At 32.5% G+C, this 18,573-nt stretch overlaps 2 protein-coding genes across 4 annotated transcripts; one reads left to right on the top strand and one right to left on the bottom strand.

Annotated features, from left to right (window-relative positions):
* The first annotated feature begins 2,528 nt into the window (after positions 1-2,528).
* Positions 2,529-12,565, top strand: LOC114368661 (chloride channel protein CLC-c-like). Of its 3 annotated transcripts, none has more exons than XM_028325882.1 (8): positions 2,529-2,706; positions 3,266-3,546; positions 5,958-6,158; positions 6,802-6,979; positions 7,782-8,044; positions 9,144-9,413; positions 10,249-11,377; positions 12,085-12,565. In XM_028325882.1, exons 2-8 carry the CDS (start codon positions 3,314-3,316, stop codon positions 12,178-12,180), a joined length of 2,370 nt encoding a protein of 789 aa, XP_028181683.1. In that variant the 5' UTR covers positions 2,529-2,706; positions 3,266-3,313; the 3' UTR covers positions 12,181-12,565. The 3 variants fall into 3 exon arrangements, with proteins under 3 accessions (XP_028181683.1, XP_028181682.1, XP_028181684.1); XM_028325881.1 differs by having other exon boundaries at positions 2,531-2,706; positions 3,298-3,546; XM_028325883.1 differs by lacking the exons at positions 2,529-2,706; positions 3,266-3,546 and having other exon boundaries at positions 6,036-6,158; positions 6,797-6,979.
* Positions 12,566-14,431: 1,866 nt separating this feature from the next.
* On the bottom strand, positions 14,432-14,989 carry LOC114368431 (probable carboxylesterase 18). The gene has a single exon (XM_028325709.1). The coding sequence runs from the start codon at positions 14,987-14,989 to the stop codon at positions 14,432-14,434; it is 558 nt and encodes a 185-aa protein (XP_028181510.1).
* Positions 14,990-18,573: the final 3,584 nt, after the last annotated feature.

Raw genomic sequence — 18,573 nt, 5'->3', positions numbered from 1 at the left:
TCTCCAAAAATAAATAAGTGACACACTTTTATATCTAAAAAATATATATTATTGTAAAGAAATGGTAGTTGACCTGAGTAGATAATGAGTTTGAATTTTTTAATTAATGTTCAGATAAAAAAATGATTGAAAAATGATTAATCAGATTTTTCGATCAAAATTAATCACCAATGAATATTTCATACCATATCATAAAAAAAGACTTAATGTTCTGTTATGCGTCATCCACTTACCAAATGTCACCATTTCTTTTCACAAAATTAAGGATGACAAGTCTTTATTGGTAGCTAGGGGTTGAAAATGAAGTAGATGCACGGATACTCGATCATTATACAAAAAACACACACACACAAATAACTTTTTATTATATATATATATATATATATATATATATATATATATATGTGTGTGTGAAATATTAAATTATGCTTATTTGCTAAGAATACTTTTTCTATAAGAATAACTTTAAAATTTTATAAATTCAAAACTATTAACAAATTTAAACACGCTTTTTAAATCTGAAAATTTTAAAGTCATATAAGAAAGAATAAGAGAACTAGAAGGTTACTAGTGACTATTATTAAGATACTAATTAAAAAATCATTTAATGAATTATCAAATAGTTTTGAGATTTTATAAAAAAAAAATTGTTGACTTGATATACTTAAGAATAATGGTTTTTATTTCCAAAATATTTTGGTACAAATTACTAATGTATTTGGACTAAGAATAATTCTTGTAATTTAATGATTCTAACATATAAGTCATATTCAACAGTTAGATTAAAAACAAAAGAAGGGAGAGGAATATAGTTCTTATAACTATACACATGGATGATCAAGATTAAAAATACTAACATTATTTTTGGTAAGATATTTTAGTTAATTTTTATTTTTTTTACTAGTTAAAAAATTCATTTGACTATCCGATAAAAAAGTTTTTTAAGTAGGTTTTTTAAGTAACTTTTAACATTTTTTTGAAATTCTAGCTTTTGATTTCTAACTTTTAATATTTTTTTCCATCCTTAATATATTTATCAAATTTTTTTTTATCCTTTTTACATAATTCATGATTTCATTATTTTTCAGTCATCTACACTTTTTAACTACTTCAACCATTAATTTTACCGAACACTTATAATTTAATAAATTAATTTTTCTCAAGCTTTTAGCTAATTTTTCTTAATATAACCTAAGATGTAATCACATGACTTAATAAAATCATGTGCATTTTTTTTAAATTTTGACCATTTTAATATGACTTTATTAGGGGCTAGTCCCCTTTATTCCAAAAAAACAAAATGACTTTATTATTAAATGGTGACATATGATCACTAGATAACTTTTATATATTTTGATTATCTATGTATAAGTTATGGTCTAATTCATAGTTTTCACATTTTTAAAGTGAAAAATGTTATCATCTAATAAGCCCTATATGTGTCTGCATGTCCATTCAGTTGAGGAAGAAATGGTGATTGAAAGAGATCCTGCAGCCGCCCCAAGGGATCCAGAAGATGATAATGAATATGATGATGGCCTCTCCTTTTTGGACGCCACATTGTGAAATTTTTTATTCGAATTTGCGTGCCTCTATGGTTTCATTTGGTTCTTTGTTAGAAAATTGTGACAAATAAGGCTTCATAAGGCATGAGGATGATGCCAATTTGGTCTTAGATATTCTATTTGGTTTTTGAAATGGATGGCGGCAACTCGGTCTTGGGTTCACAATGGAAGAATCTGTTAGGTGAGAAAGATTGTTACTATTAGATGATTAAATACCTATTACGTGAATATGGATAAATAGATACTTTATTTTTCATAATGCTGTGTAGTGTAAAGTGACATTATGGTTTTAGTAAGAGTTATTTGTTGTTTTAAAGATTAAATTTTAAATGTTCACCTTTGTTGGTTATTATGGCAATATTTGACGGTGGAGTTGGCCATTAGTTCTAGATGATGATGGTGGAACATAGAAATATTGTCAATTAAATAAGGTTCAAATCTATAGAGAAAAATTTACATACACAGCTTCATGTATGCATCCAAAAATGGAAGGTCATCATGATCATCTTCTAGGACCGAATTTTCATGGTTTGTGGTGGCTGTAGGATTTCTTCCAATTACCATCTTAAATTATGCTGGTAAATCTAACAAATACTGTAGAATTAAGCAGAATAATCACTAAGAAATAACTCAAAGAAGGGCTATGGAAGTTGCGGGGAGAAAAGGGGCCCTGAATAGGAAACGAGAGAGATCTCATTGATAATTAGAAAAAGAGAAATGTTAAAGACTCCCACACTTACTCTGCTGTACACTCTTATATTGAAAATTATAAAACTTTGTGAGTCTTATGTCTCATTTAATAAATCTCTAGTGATTTTATAATTTTGAATAAATTTTAATCAATAGAGTGTAAGAATAACATATTAGACAGGTTTTACTACCACTCCTCTTAGAGAAAGAAATTAATATTAACGTTGAATTAAATAAAAATAGACAACGAGATTTCGTGTCAAAGTTTAATTTGACACTTGATAAGTAGTGGCAGTGAATCATTGATGTGTTTTGTCTGCTTAGCGCTTACATCTTAATCTTATCATATATATTCTCTCTTGACTTTCCAAAGAGATGCACGGATAACGTTTATGTTCGGATGATCTTCAGAGTTGGAAATACCCCAGAAGAAGGAGCATAATTCATCACTGTAAAGGCTACAATTTCTGATACTTCTATCTTTGCCTATATTGTTGTGTTTTTTTTTCTTTTTATATCTTAAGTACTGTCTTATTTTATTTGCATTTGGGCACATCCAGGATTTGATTTTGATTCGCTGGGGTTGAGGAGCCATTAGTTTGTATGCTGAGAAATTTTTCCTATGATTCCTTTTTGTTGAATATGCCAACTCTTCATGTGATTAATGTTGATTCAACAATTTCCAGAATTTCAACCAGTTGACTGACTATGGTTCAAAACTAGTCTTTAAAATGTTGAAAGCTATGGTTGTTGAGATTATTTGTATTATTAGAGTTTCAGGGTACTTCTGTTTTTTTTTTTTTTTTTCTGTTAGCGGTTAGTTAACAATCGTTTGTACAGAACTCACTGTTTGATCAAATCCAACTTATGATTCTCTGAATCTTCAATCTTCAATAATTTTTGTCAGTTGTTACTGTGGAGGAAAGTATAGGGAAATTTTTTTAAGTGTTGAATATGACATGCCACTTTGATCTCACCACATGCTTAAGATGTGGTTGTGCTTGTTGCAGGTTCTGTTCTGACTAACATACATGTGCTGTAGTGTAAATTAGGTTCTTATGATGACACCAACCGGCGGCGAAGGAGCTGAGAAGATGGATGCAGAAGATGGTGTAAACTGCAGTGATTATGAGCATGACATAGAAAATGAAGAAAGTGGAGGGTACTGGTCAGGGATATATGACAGAAACATGGCTCATACAATGCCACTTCTTATGAAGAGGGCTAACACCACCTCCCAGATTGCTATTGTTGGTGCCAACCCCTGCCCTATTGAAAGCCTTGACTATGAGTAAGCAATCTTCTTTTTAATTTTGAGCTTAAACACACTTATGTTTTAAGTAACATGGGTGACATACTCTTTTTTATTAGGTTGAATATGTTTATATGGTTGTTATAAAATTTTAAATTTTTAGTTTTAGTTTCTATAAAATAGTATTTTAAGCTGGTTCAGAATTCAGTTATACAGTTGCAAGAAATTTTTTCTGTAAACTGCATATAGAGGAACTTTAATTTATCACTTTTTTTGTTTTAGGAGGGCAGAGGGAGGGGTTGGTGGTTTATGCACACATCAAAGAAAACTGATTAGGAGTTTGTTGTCCTGTCTGCCACCTGCTTTTTGTTTCTTTATTTCAATCATACTTAGTTTAGCATTTTATCATTTCCTTCCAGCTACTTTCTGACATGATATCCTTTTTGTAAGTATCTTTAATTGCAATTTTGCATTGGTGTCTTTGCATCATGTGCTTCCTCTGTTTGATGACTTTTAGATTTTGTTAATAAACTAGTATTTTAGTTGGTATAACGTACAAAATAAATGTTTATTTTTATATAATTAAAATTTATTATAAATAAATGTTTTACAATATATAAAATATATTATAATTAAAAAATTTAATAAATAAATATATATTATGATAAGATGTTATTTTTAACTATTTGATCATTTCTTTTATAAAAATTCAAATTGAATTTAGAAATAAATATGAAAAAAATAAATTGAAAGAAATAAAAGGTTAAGAAAATCAAACATATAGACAAAGATAAAATGAGAGTGGTTTGAGAATTGAGAAACAATATTTTAGTTGTTAAATTAAATTAAATTTGAAATTAAAATTAAAAGGTATATTTGAAAGAAATAAAAAAATTAAAATAAATGTTCAATATATGAAATTAGAAAGTATATTTTAGTAATAACAACTCATAAAAATTAAAAAAAAAAACTCCCAAAAACTCTCTCATTGAAAAATAAGTCCTGAAAATACTTTCATTCAATGTAGATATTTTAATTTAGAGAGAGGATATATGGTAGTTTTGTAATTTATTTCCAGCAAACAGTAGAACTTTAGTGTATATGGGATAAATCACTAAAATTTGTATTTACTGTGAAAGGACAAATGATGATAAGCATAAGAGAGGGATAAGAAGCATAAGAGAAAGAATGAAAACCTTGTAGCATGGCAGTATGTGGAAAAAATCCCTAACATTCGTGCTCACTGTGTCGTTTGTAAACTTAAACCTTGTTTGCAGTTTAGCTTCCTTATGGATGTCAGGGTTCAATTTTAGAATCTTTACAAACTTAGTAATAGCATCAGTTGTTTCAAATTGGAGTTTATGCTGTCTAGAATGTCCTTGTTTATAAACCATATATTGCCAAACAAAACCTTCTATCTTTTAGCTTAGCAAATTAGTTCTACAAATGTTTCAAAATAGTATGTAGTTGTGCCAAACACTCAGAAAGAGAACTTTGTCACCTTTAATATTTCTACTAGTCTGAGCACGATTGTCTCGGGTGTAGGATACATGCGATCTATACAAAAATAAATAAATAGTTCTACAGCTTTGCAACCTTCTGCCTGGAATCTCAGGTACTCAAGTGGTTAAATGGAGCAAATGTGCTCAGAATTTCATGTGATACTTGGGATCTCAAATTTCAGTGCACAAGAGATAGGATGAAAGGGTAAGTTAAAACTTTGTCACAAAAAAATACCAGACTGATTTTTTTTCAATAAAAGATATTTGGTGAATAGACAAGAAAAAACTAGAGAGGGGACAATATAGTGTCAAAAAGTTACCATTACCACACAACCTCAAGATTAAAGTGGAATATTATAAACAATAACAACAAAAACAAAGAATTTTCCCATTTGGTGGGGTCAACGACATAAATTACCCGATGTCATTGTGCTCTGTGACTTCTGTCCAAAACCAAGTAAAATATATATTTTCTTTTTTGCTACTAACCAAGTAAAATATTTTGATTGAAAAAAGAGTCCATTTCCATGAATAATTGTGCAAGTAGCTCACTGTTACTACTTCCTATACTTAATTATATTGGGAGTAAAAAATCTTTTACTTTTTTGAAATCTGGGCAAAGGGTATCTACATCTATTAGTGCCTTCCACAGTTCCACTATAGCTAGTTTTACCTTAGCATTTTATGTTTACAAATTTTAAAGTATGGCTGCATACAATGACCCTCCCCCATTCTGTCACTACGTTAGCTTTTTTATGTCGGATTCTATTCTGTTTCTCCATGTTTGTATTTCTTTTAAATTTGCCATTGCGTTTAAAATCATATAATTATGGATCAGCTAATGAAAATTACAAATAGCAAGAACTTTGGAATTGCTTTTATTGCATGGGCAAGTCAGGTACTTAAGGAATGAGCTATGACACCAGAATGCTTATTCTTTAATTTCAGGATTTTTGACAATGAAATATTGAAGAATGACTGGAGATCCAAGAAGAAGGTTCAGATAATCCATTATGTGATGCTTAAGTGGGGATTTGCTCTTCTTATTGGATTAGGTACTGGATTGGTTGGCTTCTTTAACAGTTTTGCAGTTGAGAACATAGCTGGTTTCAAGCTTCTTATGACCACCGGTCTCATGTCTAAACACAGGTGAGCTTGCTCCTAGATCCAACCAGATGCATTTGGCTTACTGCTTAATGGACATTTGGTCTGTACTTGATTTTTTTTCAGATGCTAATTGTTCTTTTCATAACTTTTACATTAAAGATATATATGATGTGCTTATAATGTGACTATTGAAAGTGACATTCTGTTTATCTTTATTCCCTGGAAGTGTTAATATATACAATTTGGTCCGCGGATGTGTTAACTTGATCATATTTTATATTTTAGTCTTTTTGGTGACTAATTAGTCTTCAAAAGTGTAAATACATACAATTTGATTCCCCAAATGTATTGATTTTGCTCACATTTTGTTTATATATTTGTGATGAAATATCTAAAACATGAGCAAGCTGATACATTGAAAGACTAGATTGTACAAATGATTACTTTCATGGACCAAAAATAAGCAGCATTTCATGGATTAAATTGTATATTAACTATCTCTCTATATTTATATCCTATCATAATTCACCAATTTACTGAACAAAAATCCTTGCAGAAATTATTTTGGGATCTTGGTTGAAATTATTTTCTATCAGTTATCACTAATCATTGTCATGCAATTCTTTATGGTTGGCATTACTGTTCAGTGTTCATATATTCTCACAGATTAGTAGTTCCAGTGCAGATATCTTGATGCTTTTTTAGCATATGCCGGTGCGAATATGTGTTTAGCAGCTGCTGCTGCTGCACTTTGTGCTTTCATTGCTCCAGCAGCTGCAGGCTCTGGCATTCCAGAGGTAAAAGCATATCTCAATGGCGTGGATGCTCAAAATATCTTGGCTCCAAGCACCCTTTTTGTAAAGGTGAATAATACTACAATGCTAGGAGCAAGTCTACCCTTTTTGCATAAACACAGATAAAAATTGAATAACTCCTTGAACAAATGAAAATGACCCAAAGTACTAGTTTTCTATTTCAGATAAAAGAATTTTAGTGAAGAGTGAATATTATCAATGCACTACAGGGGATATTACCAAGGAAAAGTTAAAACAATTTCTTAATTATTCAAGATAGGTGATTTTATATACATACTATTTATTGTGACATGTTTGGTGTTTCTTATACTTCTTTCTCTACCTCTTTTTTTTTTTTTTTATCTTAGGTGTTTCTGCAAAATAATATGGAAAAGATAGACCTACCAAAATGTGAGATAAAACCTATTATTCCAGTGCTTACACTTAAACTTTGAGGTGAATTTGTTTATTGACATGGTATCAGATTCAATGGCTAGACACTAAACAATTTGATCCTCAATCTATTCTGATAATGAATAAAACATAGATTAAACTATGACAATTTAAAGGATTATTCTTATACTGACATAAGCTATTTTCTTTGATCTAGTTGACTAGCAATGGATAAGAAATTTCACATAATTAGATACGTTGAAAATGTTATTAGGATTTCATTAGAGAATACAGCCACAACAAGAAAATATTTTTTGCCACTAGGTGTAGCTTGTTACACCCCCTTAGCTTGTGTTGATTCATTCCTAATACATTGTGCTTTTCCCCTTTCTAGTGGTAAGAACAAAATAATAATTTTTACTTCTTGGGGAATGCTCCATGTCTTTATGAAACTTATATATGGTTTTAACTGTGACAGATATTTGGTTCCATCCTAGGAGTTTCTGCTGGATTTGTGGTGGGCAAAGAGGGGCCTATGGTACATACAGGTGCATGCATAGCTTCTTTATTGGGTCAGGGTGGATCTCACAAGTATCACTTGACTTGCACTTGGCTTAGATATTTCAAAAATGACCGAGACCGGCGAGACATGATTACTTGTGGTGCTGCTGCTGGTGTTGCTGCCGCCTTTCGTGCACCAGTAGGTGGTGTCCTTTTTGCCCTTGAAGAGGCAGCTTCATGGTATCTATTTCAGCTCAAATTACTCTTTCTCTCCCAACTTCATGGTATCTTTAGATTGCAAACTTGTAATTCTGATAAGAAAAATCCCTACAATCTTTATTCTAATATGCAGTATAAAATGTTAAAGGAAAAGAAGCAGTAAAATGACATGAATAGTGGTAAGATAACTGTGAATGTGTAATCATTATTAGTGTGATATCATGCATAGATTTGATACGTGTATCAAATGCAATATATGTATCTGATACGGTGATATGTTTATTCCAAAATTATATATGATATAGTGTAAGATACATATTTAGATATGTATAAAAGTTCGCAAAACATAGTAAACAAAATAAAGATTATAAATTGCCATCATAAATCACTTCTATTGTTTACAAATAGGAATAATATCAATTTTACATCTTTCTTGAAATCATCCATATAGAAGACAATTTTCATTTCTTGGTTCATCAACGGACATGCTTTTATGTTTTTATATTATACATACTTTTATGTCTCGTATGTAGTTGTATTGGATTTTCATAACTTTTTTTAAAGGTATTGGTGAAGTATCCAAGAGTATGGATATTGGATACGAATATGTGAAACAAATCAAAGTATTTTTGCTTAACTTTTAAGAAGTTAGAATTACATAACTTGAAAGTTAGTAGTCTCTCTTATAAAATAAAAATTGAAAATAAAGCAGGCAGCTAACTGGTTACTATATGGAGTTGACGTTAGTGTACTAAATAAAGTTTAATTGGAAGAATGTCACTGAATTCATGAATAACTTCATTATGTTTGATAATTTATGATCTTTAAGGCTTCTGTTTCTTTTCTATGGACAAATGGAATATGATGCCTACACAATATATCTTCTACTTAATGCCTTGAGTACTCTCAAATGTTTATGCTATGAGTAAAAGGGTATAATACACCTTCTATTTAAAAGATTTTAGAGAAGGAACTCTGCTTCATGTTTTCTGGTTTTAATCTAATGATCTTAACTGCATGACAAGATAGATGATACAGTTGATGCTATGCATTGTAAATTATGACCATTTTAGAAAACTGAACATTTTTTTTTAAATATTTTTATGGGCCATACATTCAGGTGGCGGAGTGCTCTTCTTTGGAGGACTTTTTTCACAACAGCAGTGGTTGCTATTGTTTTAAGAGTTGCAATTCAGTTTTGTGCCACAGGGAAATGTGGGCTATTTGGGGAAGGTGGTCTGATAATGTATGACGTTAGTTCAGCCAATATAACATATAGTGCTAGTGGGATATTTGCAGTGCTACTTTTGGGAGCCATTGCTGGAATTCTTGGAAGCATATATAATTACCTTGTGGATAAGGTTGTTCGGACATATAGCATCATCAATGGGTATGTCCTCACATTCAAAGTTAAATAGTTTCTTAGCCATTTACTTGCTATTTTCTAATCATGCTTACAGATAATACTTTCTCTAAAGTGAGTGTTGGAAGACTGTCTTAATTGCGATTACCTCTAACCTGTCTTAATTGTGGCCTCTTTAGGGGCTGCCTTATATGCAGCCTCATCCTAGTGTTTAATCTCATTCATTAGAGACATGGCTTAAATGGGGATTGAGTTAGGCCCTAAGCCCATGTTAAAAGAGAGAAAAAAGTGGCATAAGATGCCGATAGCCCTAAAGGTGTTTTGAAAAGCTGCCTTAATTACGGTCTCTTTGGGATTGCATTAATTTCCTTAAATAGAATTTATAAAGTGTGGACAATCCTCACCTTCCAAATGGTAGTGGAGAATTGAGTTCGTCCCTAAGTCCAAATTCTAAAAGTGAGGAAATGTATAAAGTGAGAAAATAAGGGTGTTTACCTTAATTAAATTAGAGTACCTTATAAATTTAACCACTTTAAATTAAGGATGGATGCATCCTTATAAATTTAACCAATTTAGTCTTTTCATTTGGTCCTATAGTTGTCCTTATACGAAAAACTGAAAGTTTTAGTCCTTGAAAATAGTTTTTTTGGTAGTTAATCACTGTCAAAAAAATTTTGTAGCCGTTTTACTCTGTCAGATAGTGTTATATGATAATATCAAGGAGAACGACAACTGAAATTTTATACATGTGTAGGGACTAAAACACTTAAAATGAGAAAAACTTCAGGGATCAAATGAATAGTTTAAGCTATAATGTATTAACAATATTACTGATAACCCCTTTTTTTGTGTTTTGTGGCAGAAAAGGTGCATTTTCCAAAATCTCTCTTGTTGTCACAATTGCTCTTTTGACATCATGTTGTTATTATTTCTTGCCATGGATTGCAAAGTGCATTCGCTGTCCTTCTAATTCAACAGTGATTTGTCCCTCTGTTGATGAGTCTGGAGACTACAAAAGCTTTCAATGCCCACCAGGCTACTACAATGATCTTGCTTCCCTGTTTCTAAACACCAATGATGATGCTATTCGCAATCTATTTAGCCCCAGGATAATCAAAGAGTTTCATATTACCAGTTTGTTTATCTACTTTGCTACTATTTACTGTCTTGGGATAATCACTTATGGCATTGCTATTCCATCCGGGCTCTTCATTCCTGTCATACTTGCTGGTGCTGCCTATGGCCGTCTCTTCGGCCGGCTCTTCGAAACGATTACCGAACTCGACAGAGGACTCTTTGCCTTACTTGGAGCTGCTTCCTTCCTTGGTGGCACCATGAGAATGACAGTGTCTCTTTGTGTCATATTGCTTGAGCTCACTAATGATCTCTTGTTACTTCCACTTGTGATGTTAGTCTTATTGGTCTCAAAATCCGTGGCTGACAGCTTCAACAAGGGTGTCTATGATCAAATACTTAAGATCAAAGGACTTCCTTATTTGGAGGCTCATGCAGAACCTTACATGAGGAATTTAGTAACACGCGATGTTGTTTCCGGTCCATTGATAACGTTTTCTGGCATCGAAAAGGTTGCAAATATATTGCAAGCTTTGAATACTACTGGACATAATGGGTTTCCTGTCATTGATGAACCACCTTTCTCAGATTCACCAGAGTTATGTGGACTTGTACTGAGGTCTCATTTACTAGTGTTACTGAAGGAGAAGATTTTTTCAAGGGATAGGGGTTTTGCAAATCAAAGGATCTTCCAAAGAATTTCTACTTTGGATTTTGGAAAGGCGGGATCAGGAAAGGGGATCAAACTAGAGGATCTTGATATCCAAGAGGAAGAGATGGATATGTATGTTGATCTCCATCCCATAACTAATGCATCTCCTTACACTGTGGTTGAGACAATGTCACTAGCCAAAGCTGCTATTCTTTTCCGACAACATGGACTCAGGCACATGTGTGTTGTTCCAAAGAGCCAAGGGGTATGATATCTTTTCTTTTCCCTCCCAAAAAATGTTATTATATACTCCTTCACTTGAATCTGTCATATGCATTCTTTGGCCATGTAAACATTACAGTTTTTCATCTCTGTCTACAGTTTATTTGAAGATTCCAAAATAAATAAACCATCAATTTTGTCCTTGAAGCATGAGCCTCTCTCATAAATAGTCCCAAAAGTAAAGTATTTAAGTACTCATTAAAGTATTGAATGTTTATCACTTTAAATAGTCCTTAAGCTGATGTATTTTAGTTAAGTTTAGGAACTAATTTGAAGGGTTTTTTAATATTTGGATGACTACTTTGGCGTGACTTTTAATAATTTTAGGACTACTTGAGTAGTTTTTTTTACATTAGGGACTATTCAGGAAAGAGGGTAATAGTGTAAGGATAAAATTGATGGTTTACTCATTCAATTAGATCACAGGAGCATTTAGAAAACTTATTTGAATTTATAGAAGTGGCCTATGGAGTTTTGACCTTCTTATAAGCTCTTTTTATCTTATTTCAACAAGTGTCATGGAGAAGCCAATTAAAATAAGCTCTTTTTAGCTTATTTCAGTAAGCTTCATCATTGAGCTCATGAATAAACTCTCATTTTAATAAGAGTTTATTGAATATGTACTTAGTTAAGTTGACTTCTTTTGCTTCACCTAATGCAAAATATGCTAACAATCACTTCGTATTGCAGAGACCTCCAGTTGTTGGGATTCTAACACGCCATGATTTTATGCCAGAGCATGTTTTGGGACTTCACCCTGATATCATGCCTCACAAATGGAAATGAGGGATCTCCATGAAAAATATTCTTTCTTCTGTACGTGTCGAAGTGTTGGATTCATTAGTTGATCGAAGTTTTTATAGACAGTAGAGTGCAATTATTATTCACAGAACACTTGAAGCAAAAAATGCTGCTTAAGAAGTGACTGCAGCAAATGGATTGTTAATCTCTATTTCATGAAGTCAGCTTGATACAATCAGATAGACACTTTTAAACACAGAAATTAGGTGCCACAGTAAGTTAATAATGATCTCTTGTACACGCTGCTTGTTATTTTTTTGAATAAAGTTGTTAAGCTTAATGATTGATGCTCTTTGTATGATAATGTTTATGTTAATCAGGCAAATGTACTGCGATGTGAACCTTTGAATCATACGACCGTTACCATGTACGTGAACTAGGTTCCAGCGTAGATTAGTATGCAATGTATTGTTTTTTTATCACAGAAAGTCTTTCGAGAGGTATTTTTTATCGACAAATTATTAATCGTTAATTGTCAGCAGCTTTTTTAACAGGAAATCAATTTGGCAACCTTTTACTTCCATCCTTCTCTTTTTACCACCTAACCAAACTTATAACTCCTAAAGTCTTTCCAAGGAAAATTCTAATTGTACATCTCCTGTTCCCGAAACAACCGTGGTATATATATGGGAGTTGATCCTTTTTAGCATATTTCTTTAAGAGTGCGTTTGAATGAAAAATTTTAACGGAAGAAAGTAATTTATCAGAGAATTTAAATTTTTATAATCTAAAATTCATTGTTTGGATGTTTTTTATAAAGAATTTAAATTTTTAAAATTTTAAACAACTAAAAATGTGAAATTTGAATTTCCTTCTAAAAGGTGAGAAATTGGAATTCTCTTCTTCTTGATAGAAGAATTTTCTAAAACGTTAGCGTATTTTTTTTATAATCTTCATCTTCTCTTCCACCTGAAAAGTTTCCAAAATCTCGTCTCGAACTCATGACTCTTTTCTCACGCCGATGATCCTCTTCGTCAAGAAATACAATCTGAGCTCGTGGAACATTGATTGAGTGTGGGCGTAGGAGGACACATACAACTACACCTAGGGGAGCCACCGTCACTATCCATCACGCGGCGGAGGTGCTTACCGACGCGGAGGGCCTGAGTCATGCCTTGCGTCGTTGACTGAATGTTGTGGTCGGGTATGGTGGGTACACCCTGTGTTCCAGTTTCCTTGCGACTGCCTATACAGCAGTGTTCTTCTCTTTCCAAGCACACCAATCATATTTTTTCTTTTCTTTACCTTCATTTTCTTTTATCCTCATAATTTTAATTTTTTTTATCCAAATACAAAATTTTAAAAATAAAAGAATTTTAATTTTTCAAAATTTTAAAATTTTCTCATCCAAACAGGACAATGATTATTAATGATGCATTTCCTTTTACTTGTCATTATCATTCATCTTCACCCAAACACAAAAGTCTTGTCATTGTTTAGCGCAGGTCCAAAAACAAATGAACGGACATCATGTTCTTAATTACTTGAACATCTTATTTGGGTTACTGAATTAATGTTCAATATTTTATATTGATAGTTTTCTCGGCGCAGATATGAGATGAATGTAAGAAAGTGAGAGAGGAAAAAAGAGAAGAAAAAAAATAGAGAGGAATTTGAGAAGTATCTATAATTTATAATAATATATAAAGATATGTTACGTACCAACTTTTATGTTTTAGTGTATATATTTATCGGTCCATTTCATCTTTAATTTGGTACTTATGCATGAACTCTAATTAGACATTTTTTTAATTTCAGTTTCTTTTTTGAAGTAATATTATGTTATAAATTAATTGCTTTTATTTTCTTTATCTAACTAAAAAAACAAATACGGATAGGCACATGCGATAATATTTTAATTTTTATTGGTAATAAATAATGTGAATAAAAATTCAAAAAAAAAGATAGAAGGAGAGCTTTTGTTAACTATTTTTTTATTGACTATTTCTCATCCAAAAAAATTTATTAAATATATTTTTTCTTAAAATACTCGTTAATCCACTGTAAACATGAAGAGCACTCTTAAATTAGAATCAGTTAATGCATGCCAGGGACCAATTATTTTTAGCAAAGTTGTTATATTTAATTTAACACGAGGAATTGTTTACTGAGTTATACTTGACAACGACAATCACCCACCATAACAATATTCCATACATATGTTACACGACCTTCCAATTTTTCTCTTGCCTTCTTCATACAACACAGACAAATAATTAACTTACCAAAATACCCTTCAATTCACAATGACCATTTGCTTGGTCATAAACTCCTTGGGCAATTCAGGAAAAAGGTAAAACCCATGAAAAGTGTTTGGATAATCGATTAACTGCAATTCCTTCCCCGACACCAACCCAATAACATTCACCATTTGGAGCTTCTCTTTGGAAATCCGAACTGCCACATGGTGGGTCAGGTTTGCACCCATGCTATCACCCGCCAAAAAACATTTGCTGACATCAGCAACGTCGGATAAAACGTTGTCATTTTGGTCGAGGAATTTTAACACGTCTAAATCGTCGTGGTATTGAGACGGGTAACGGTGTTCGGGGGCAAGGCGGTAGTAAACGGAGACGACCACGACGTTAAGGGAGGTGGCGAAGATGGCAGAGGAGGAAACACCGTCTATGAGGGTGGGGTTTGGCAGTGACTGGCGGTCTGCGAGGTTGAAAAGACGGTAGTTGATGGTTGCGTTGGAGCGGCGAGAGGCGCCGCCGAGAGTGGAAAGGAGGGAAGTGAGTAAATGAACTTTCCATGGAAGGGTTAGTTTGGCTTTGGTGGGTTCAGCAGCCATGCGGTTGCTGGTGAGTTAACTCGGAGAATGAAAGTGGGTAATGAGAGTGAGAAGTGTTGTGTGGTTTTATAAGATGAGAAGGAAAGCCATGGCTAAGAGACAACTTACATTACACTACATACACCTTTCATTTGTAATTTTCTCAAGTATTTGTATGTTTCTACTTTCAACACATTCATTCCATGTTGATTGTTGAAGTACACAATAATATAATTAACATTAAGACTACAAATAGATCAACCAACCCATAGGATTCAGATTGCCTACGGTCTAAAGTACCTTGCAGAATATCAACCCATATGGTTGAAATTGATATTTCAAAATCAAAACCAAACTAATCCAATTAAATATGATTGATTCTGATTTGATTTTATCTTATAAACAAACCAAATTAATCTATGAAGACGCTTACTTGATATTAATTTGACTCAATCAAGTTAATACAAATAAAACCTAATCAAACCCATAAATCCAACTGAATACAATTTAAGATTAATCATCAGTTTAGAACTTAATAGTCACACTTAAAGATTAATCATTAGTTTCTCATTCTTCCTTAAAAATATATTTTGCGGGAGATTAATCATTGGTTTAAACCAACTTTTTTTAAGGAACAAAGTAAGCAATGATCTAGTTTTTTTTTTTGGTGAATCCGATCTAGTATATACTATAACTAATAATATTAATTTCCAAAGCGTGAACCTTATATCCAGTAGGTGCATATATGCAGTACTTCAACTTCTGATCTGTTAAATGAAAGTGCATCCAAATTAATGAGCATCTATGATGTCTTCCTGTATATTGCATGGTGATAGATGCCTAATATTGATAACATCATGATCTCAATTCTCAAATGGTTGTGCTTTAAATTACTAAAATATCTACTATCGTACCATAGATTCCTCACCTCTATTCAATTTCAACACATCCATCAGCTTATGTAGAAGTACATAATATAATAATTGTACTTACCAAAAATTCGTAGCTAGAACACTTTAGGATAGACGTGATCAAAGTAGACTTCCGGACTTCACATGTTAAATATTATTTTTACTTATGTCTACATTTTTCTAGAATTTTCTTTGGAATAGTAATACAAACTTAATGGGCCTAACACTTGATTAATGGACTAAATCAAGTTTATATTATTCAACACCCTCCCTTAAACTTGATTTACCATTCCAATTAAGCTTCTTGACTTGATAAAGCCTTCCTGCTTGAACGACTTGTTTTAGTTCACAAAGCGTCTTTTTTAGCTTGAGAACTTTATCTTCTTGTCCTTTCACCTTGTAGTAGTTTTATATTGAAGGGGTAGTTTGGTTGTCCATCAATTCCAAGCATTCTTTGCTTACTGAGAGAGTTAGCCCCCAGGAATAAAGCAAAGGAAAAAAAAAAAGTCATCAGTTAAGTTGTTAAGGGTAAAGCACATTATCACTTGTTGCCTAGAGTGTGATGAAAGAGACAGAAATGTACAGGCCCCAAATTAGGCCACTATTCATTAGGCCAAGCATGTCAAATCCTGTCAACTAGAAATTCATAATGTCCAGTCTTGGAAGTCTACGATTGGGGTGTTAAGACTTCACTTTGGTTTGGTAAGTAAACAAAGTACCCCACCTAGGTTGAGTTAGGCAACATACATTCTCAATTCTAATAAAGGCCAGGACCAATCTATGCGAAATATGTTGCTATTATGGTGACTGAAGTCTACTAGACATTAAGGAAAAAAATATTAGAATAGCATGACAGGAAACAGAGATCCCCTCACAATAAAGTTTCAAAATTATCCTATTCATTGAATTTATAGGGAATCTTGGCATCAAAAGAACATTTATATGGAGAATTAGGTAAAGTTATGACTTGCAAAAAACTGCATGCAAGTAACGTTATAACTACCTTTATATGGAGAATTAGGTAAGTTACAACTAAATATAATTAGGGTTTATTATCAAGGACAACAAGAACAACAAACTTGCGCCTCCAAACAATGTACTTACTGCACCATCGTCGGAGTGAAGACCAACAAAGTTGTGGCTAGCTATGGAGACTTACATAGGCAAGGTTGTGGCGGAGTGAAGGTTGCGGTGGAGTGAAGGACCTAGGTATGACTCAAGCAAAAAGATGAACGAGTCTGCAGCGTGCAAAATAAGGCTAAAATCGCGAATTAATATGAAAATATGAAAATTTCAACAACGGTGGTTATTCAAAAACCGTAGTAATATGTTAACATACAAAGGCGGTTTTATAAAACTGTCTTTGTAACATTAACATCAAAGGCGGTTTAGAAAAACCATAAACTCCTTCAGAAACTTTAATAAAATTTCAAAAATGCCACTGCATGGCTTACTACATCGGTTTTTGATAACCGATATAGATTTAACGACGTAGAAAGCATAATTTGTAGTAGTGATTGGAAGAAGTATGTAGAATTAAGTGGTTGGAAGAAGTGTATAAAACTCTCTCTTAAAGTATGAAATCTTTCTTGATATATTTAGAATTCTCCTTTGAAGCCTAATAAAATGAGAGAGATTGTCATTTGTAAGTGAACAAAAAAGAAATAAAAATAAAAATATTTCTCAAGTAATAAAAACTAATCTTTTTTTAAATATTTTCTCCTCTTTCATTTCTCTCAAATACTTCCTATAACCTTCTCATTTTCAAGAAATTATGGGACATGATACAATTTAGATCGTGGTCATTGCTGGGTGGGAAGACAAAACACTGGTGCTGCCCAATGTATGTATGACTGGACACAACAACTAAATTTATGCCTAAAAGGAAGGTAACTGATTGTGATGTTAAGAGTTGTGTTTCGGTTCAACTTCACGTACTAGTCTATATTGATTGGAGCTTCTCGGGCTAAAGATTTTGCACTTTCCTTTGGTTTTGTGGTCTGTCTATTTCGATAGGGTGCTTTTTGTTACTAATGCTGGACTTTGATTTGGTGGTTGCGGGTGCTATATATATTACGGTGGAGTTTGTTGGAGTGGGTGGTTAAATATACTGCATGGTTTTAAATAGTATTCCATAGTTGTAATGTCAAGTATTTTGACTTAGTATAACCGTGCGGTCTTATCAATCATATTTTTCACATTTACTTTAATATAAAAGTTTTATGCCTCTTTTAATGCAACCACAAAGCACGACTATAATTATGATCGTAATTTAAAATCATATTTTACTGTAACCACTTGGGAGGATAGAAATTTTGTGTAGAAGTTTTTATTTGGTTCATAACTTTGTATGTGGTTCAATTAATCATCTGTTGGCGGGCTGTTGTTGTTCCTTTGAGGGGATATTCGTGCCTCTGATTCCTATTTTGATGGTATCCACTGGCTTTTGTAATTCCCTATGGAACTTGTGTAAAATAATAAAATCTAAAATTAAAAACCAGTTCATTAATCGCTAAAAAGCAGTAAAACTAGTGTAGAAACTAAAAGTGAAGAGGAGATTTATAGTGCACAGAGAGTTTCTCCACAAATAACTCGGGCTACATCAATTCCCTACATTATTAGGTATTGATCACCATAATCACTAATATATTACATAAGGTATTCTTTCCAACAATCATTATTATTTTCTCAAGT

Source organism: Glycine soja, chromosome 9 (genome assembly GCF_004193775.1).
Source record: "Glycine soja cultivar W05 chromosome 9, ASM419377v2, whole genome shotgun sequence".
NCBI lineage: Eukaryota > Viridiplantae > Streptophyta > Magnoliopsida > Fabales > Fabaceae > Glycine > Glycine soja.
Note: the sequence above shows the minus strand (reverse complement) of the source record. Positions and strands in the feature narration are given on the sequence as shown.

Coding starts and splice junctions, on each gene's coding strand:
- LOC114368431 (XM_028325709.1), bottom strand. CDS start 14,989: ATGGCTGCTGAACCCACCAAAGCCAAACTAACCCTTCCATGGAAAGTT.
- LOC114368661 (XM_028325882.1), top strand. CDS start 3,314: ATGATGACACCAACCGGCGGCGAAGGAGCTGAGAAGATGGATGCAGAA. Junction 6,980..7,781: donor CAAGCACCCTTTTTGTAAAG/GTGAATAATACT, acceptor TAACTGTGACAG/ATATTTGGTTCCATCCTAGG. Junction 8,045..9,143: donor CTTGAAGAGGCAGCTTCATG/GTATCTATTTCA, acceptor CCATACATTCAG/GTGGCGGAGTGCTCTTCTTT.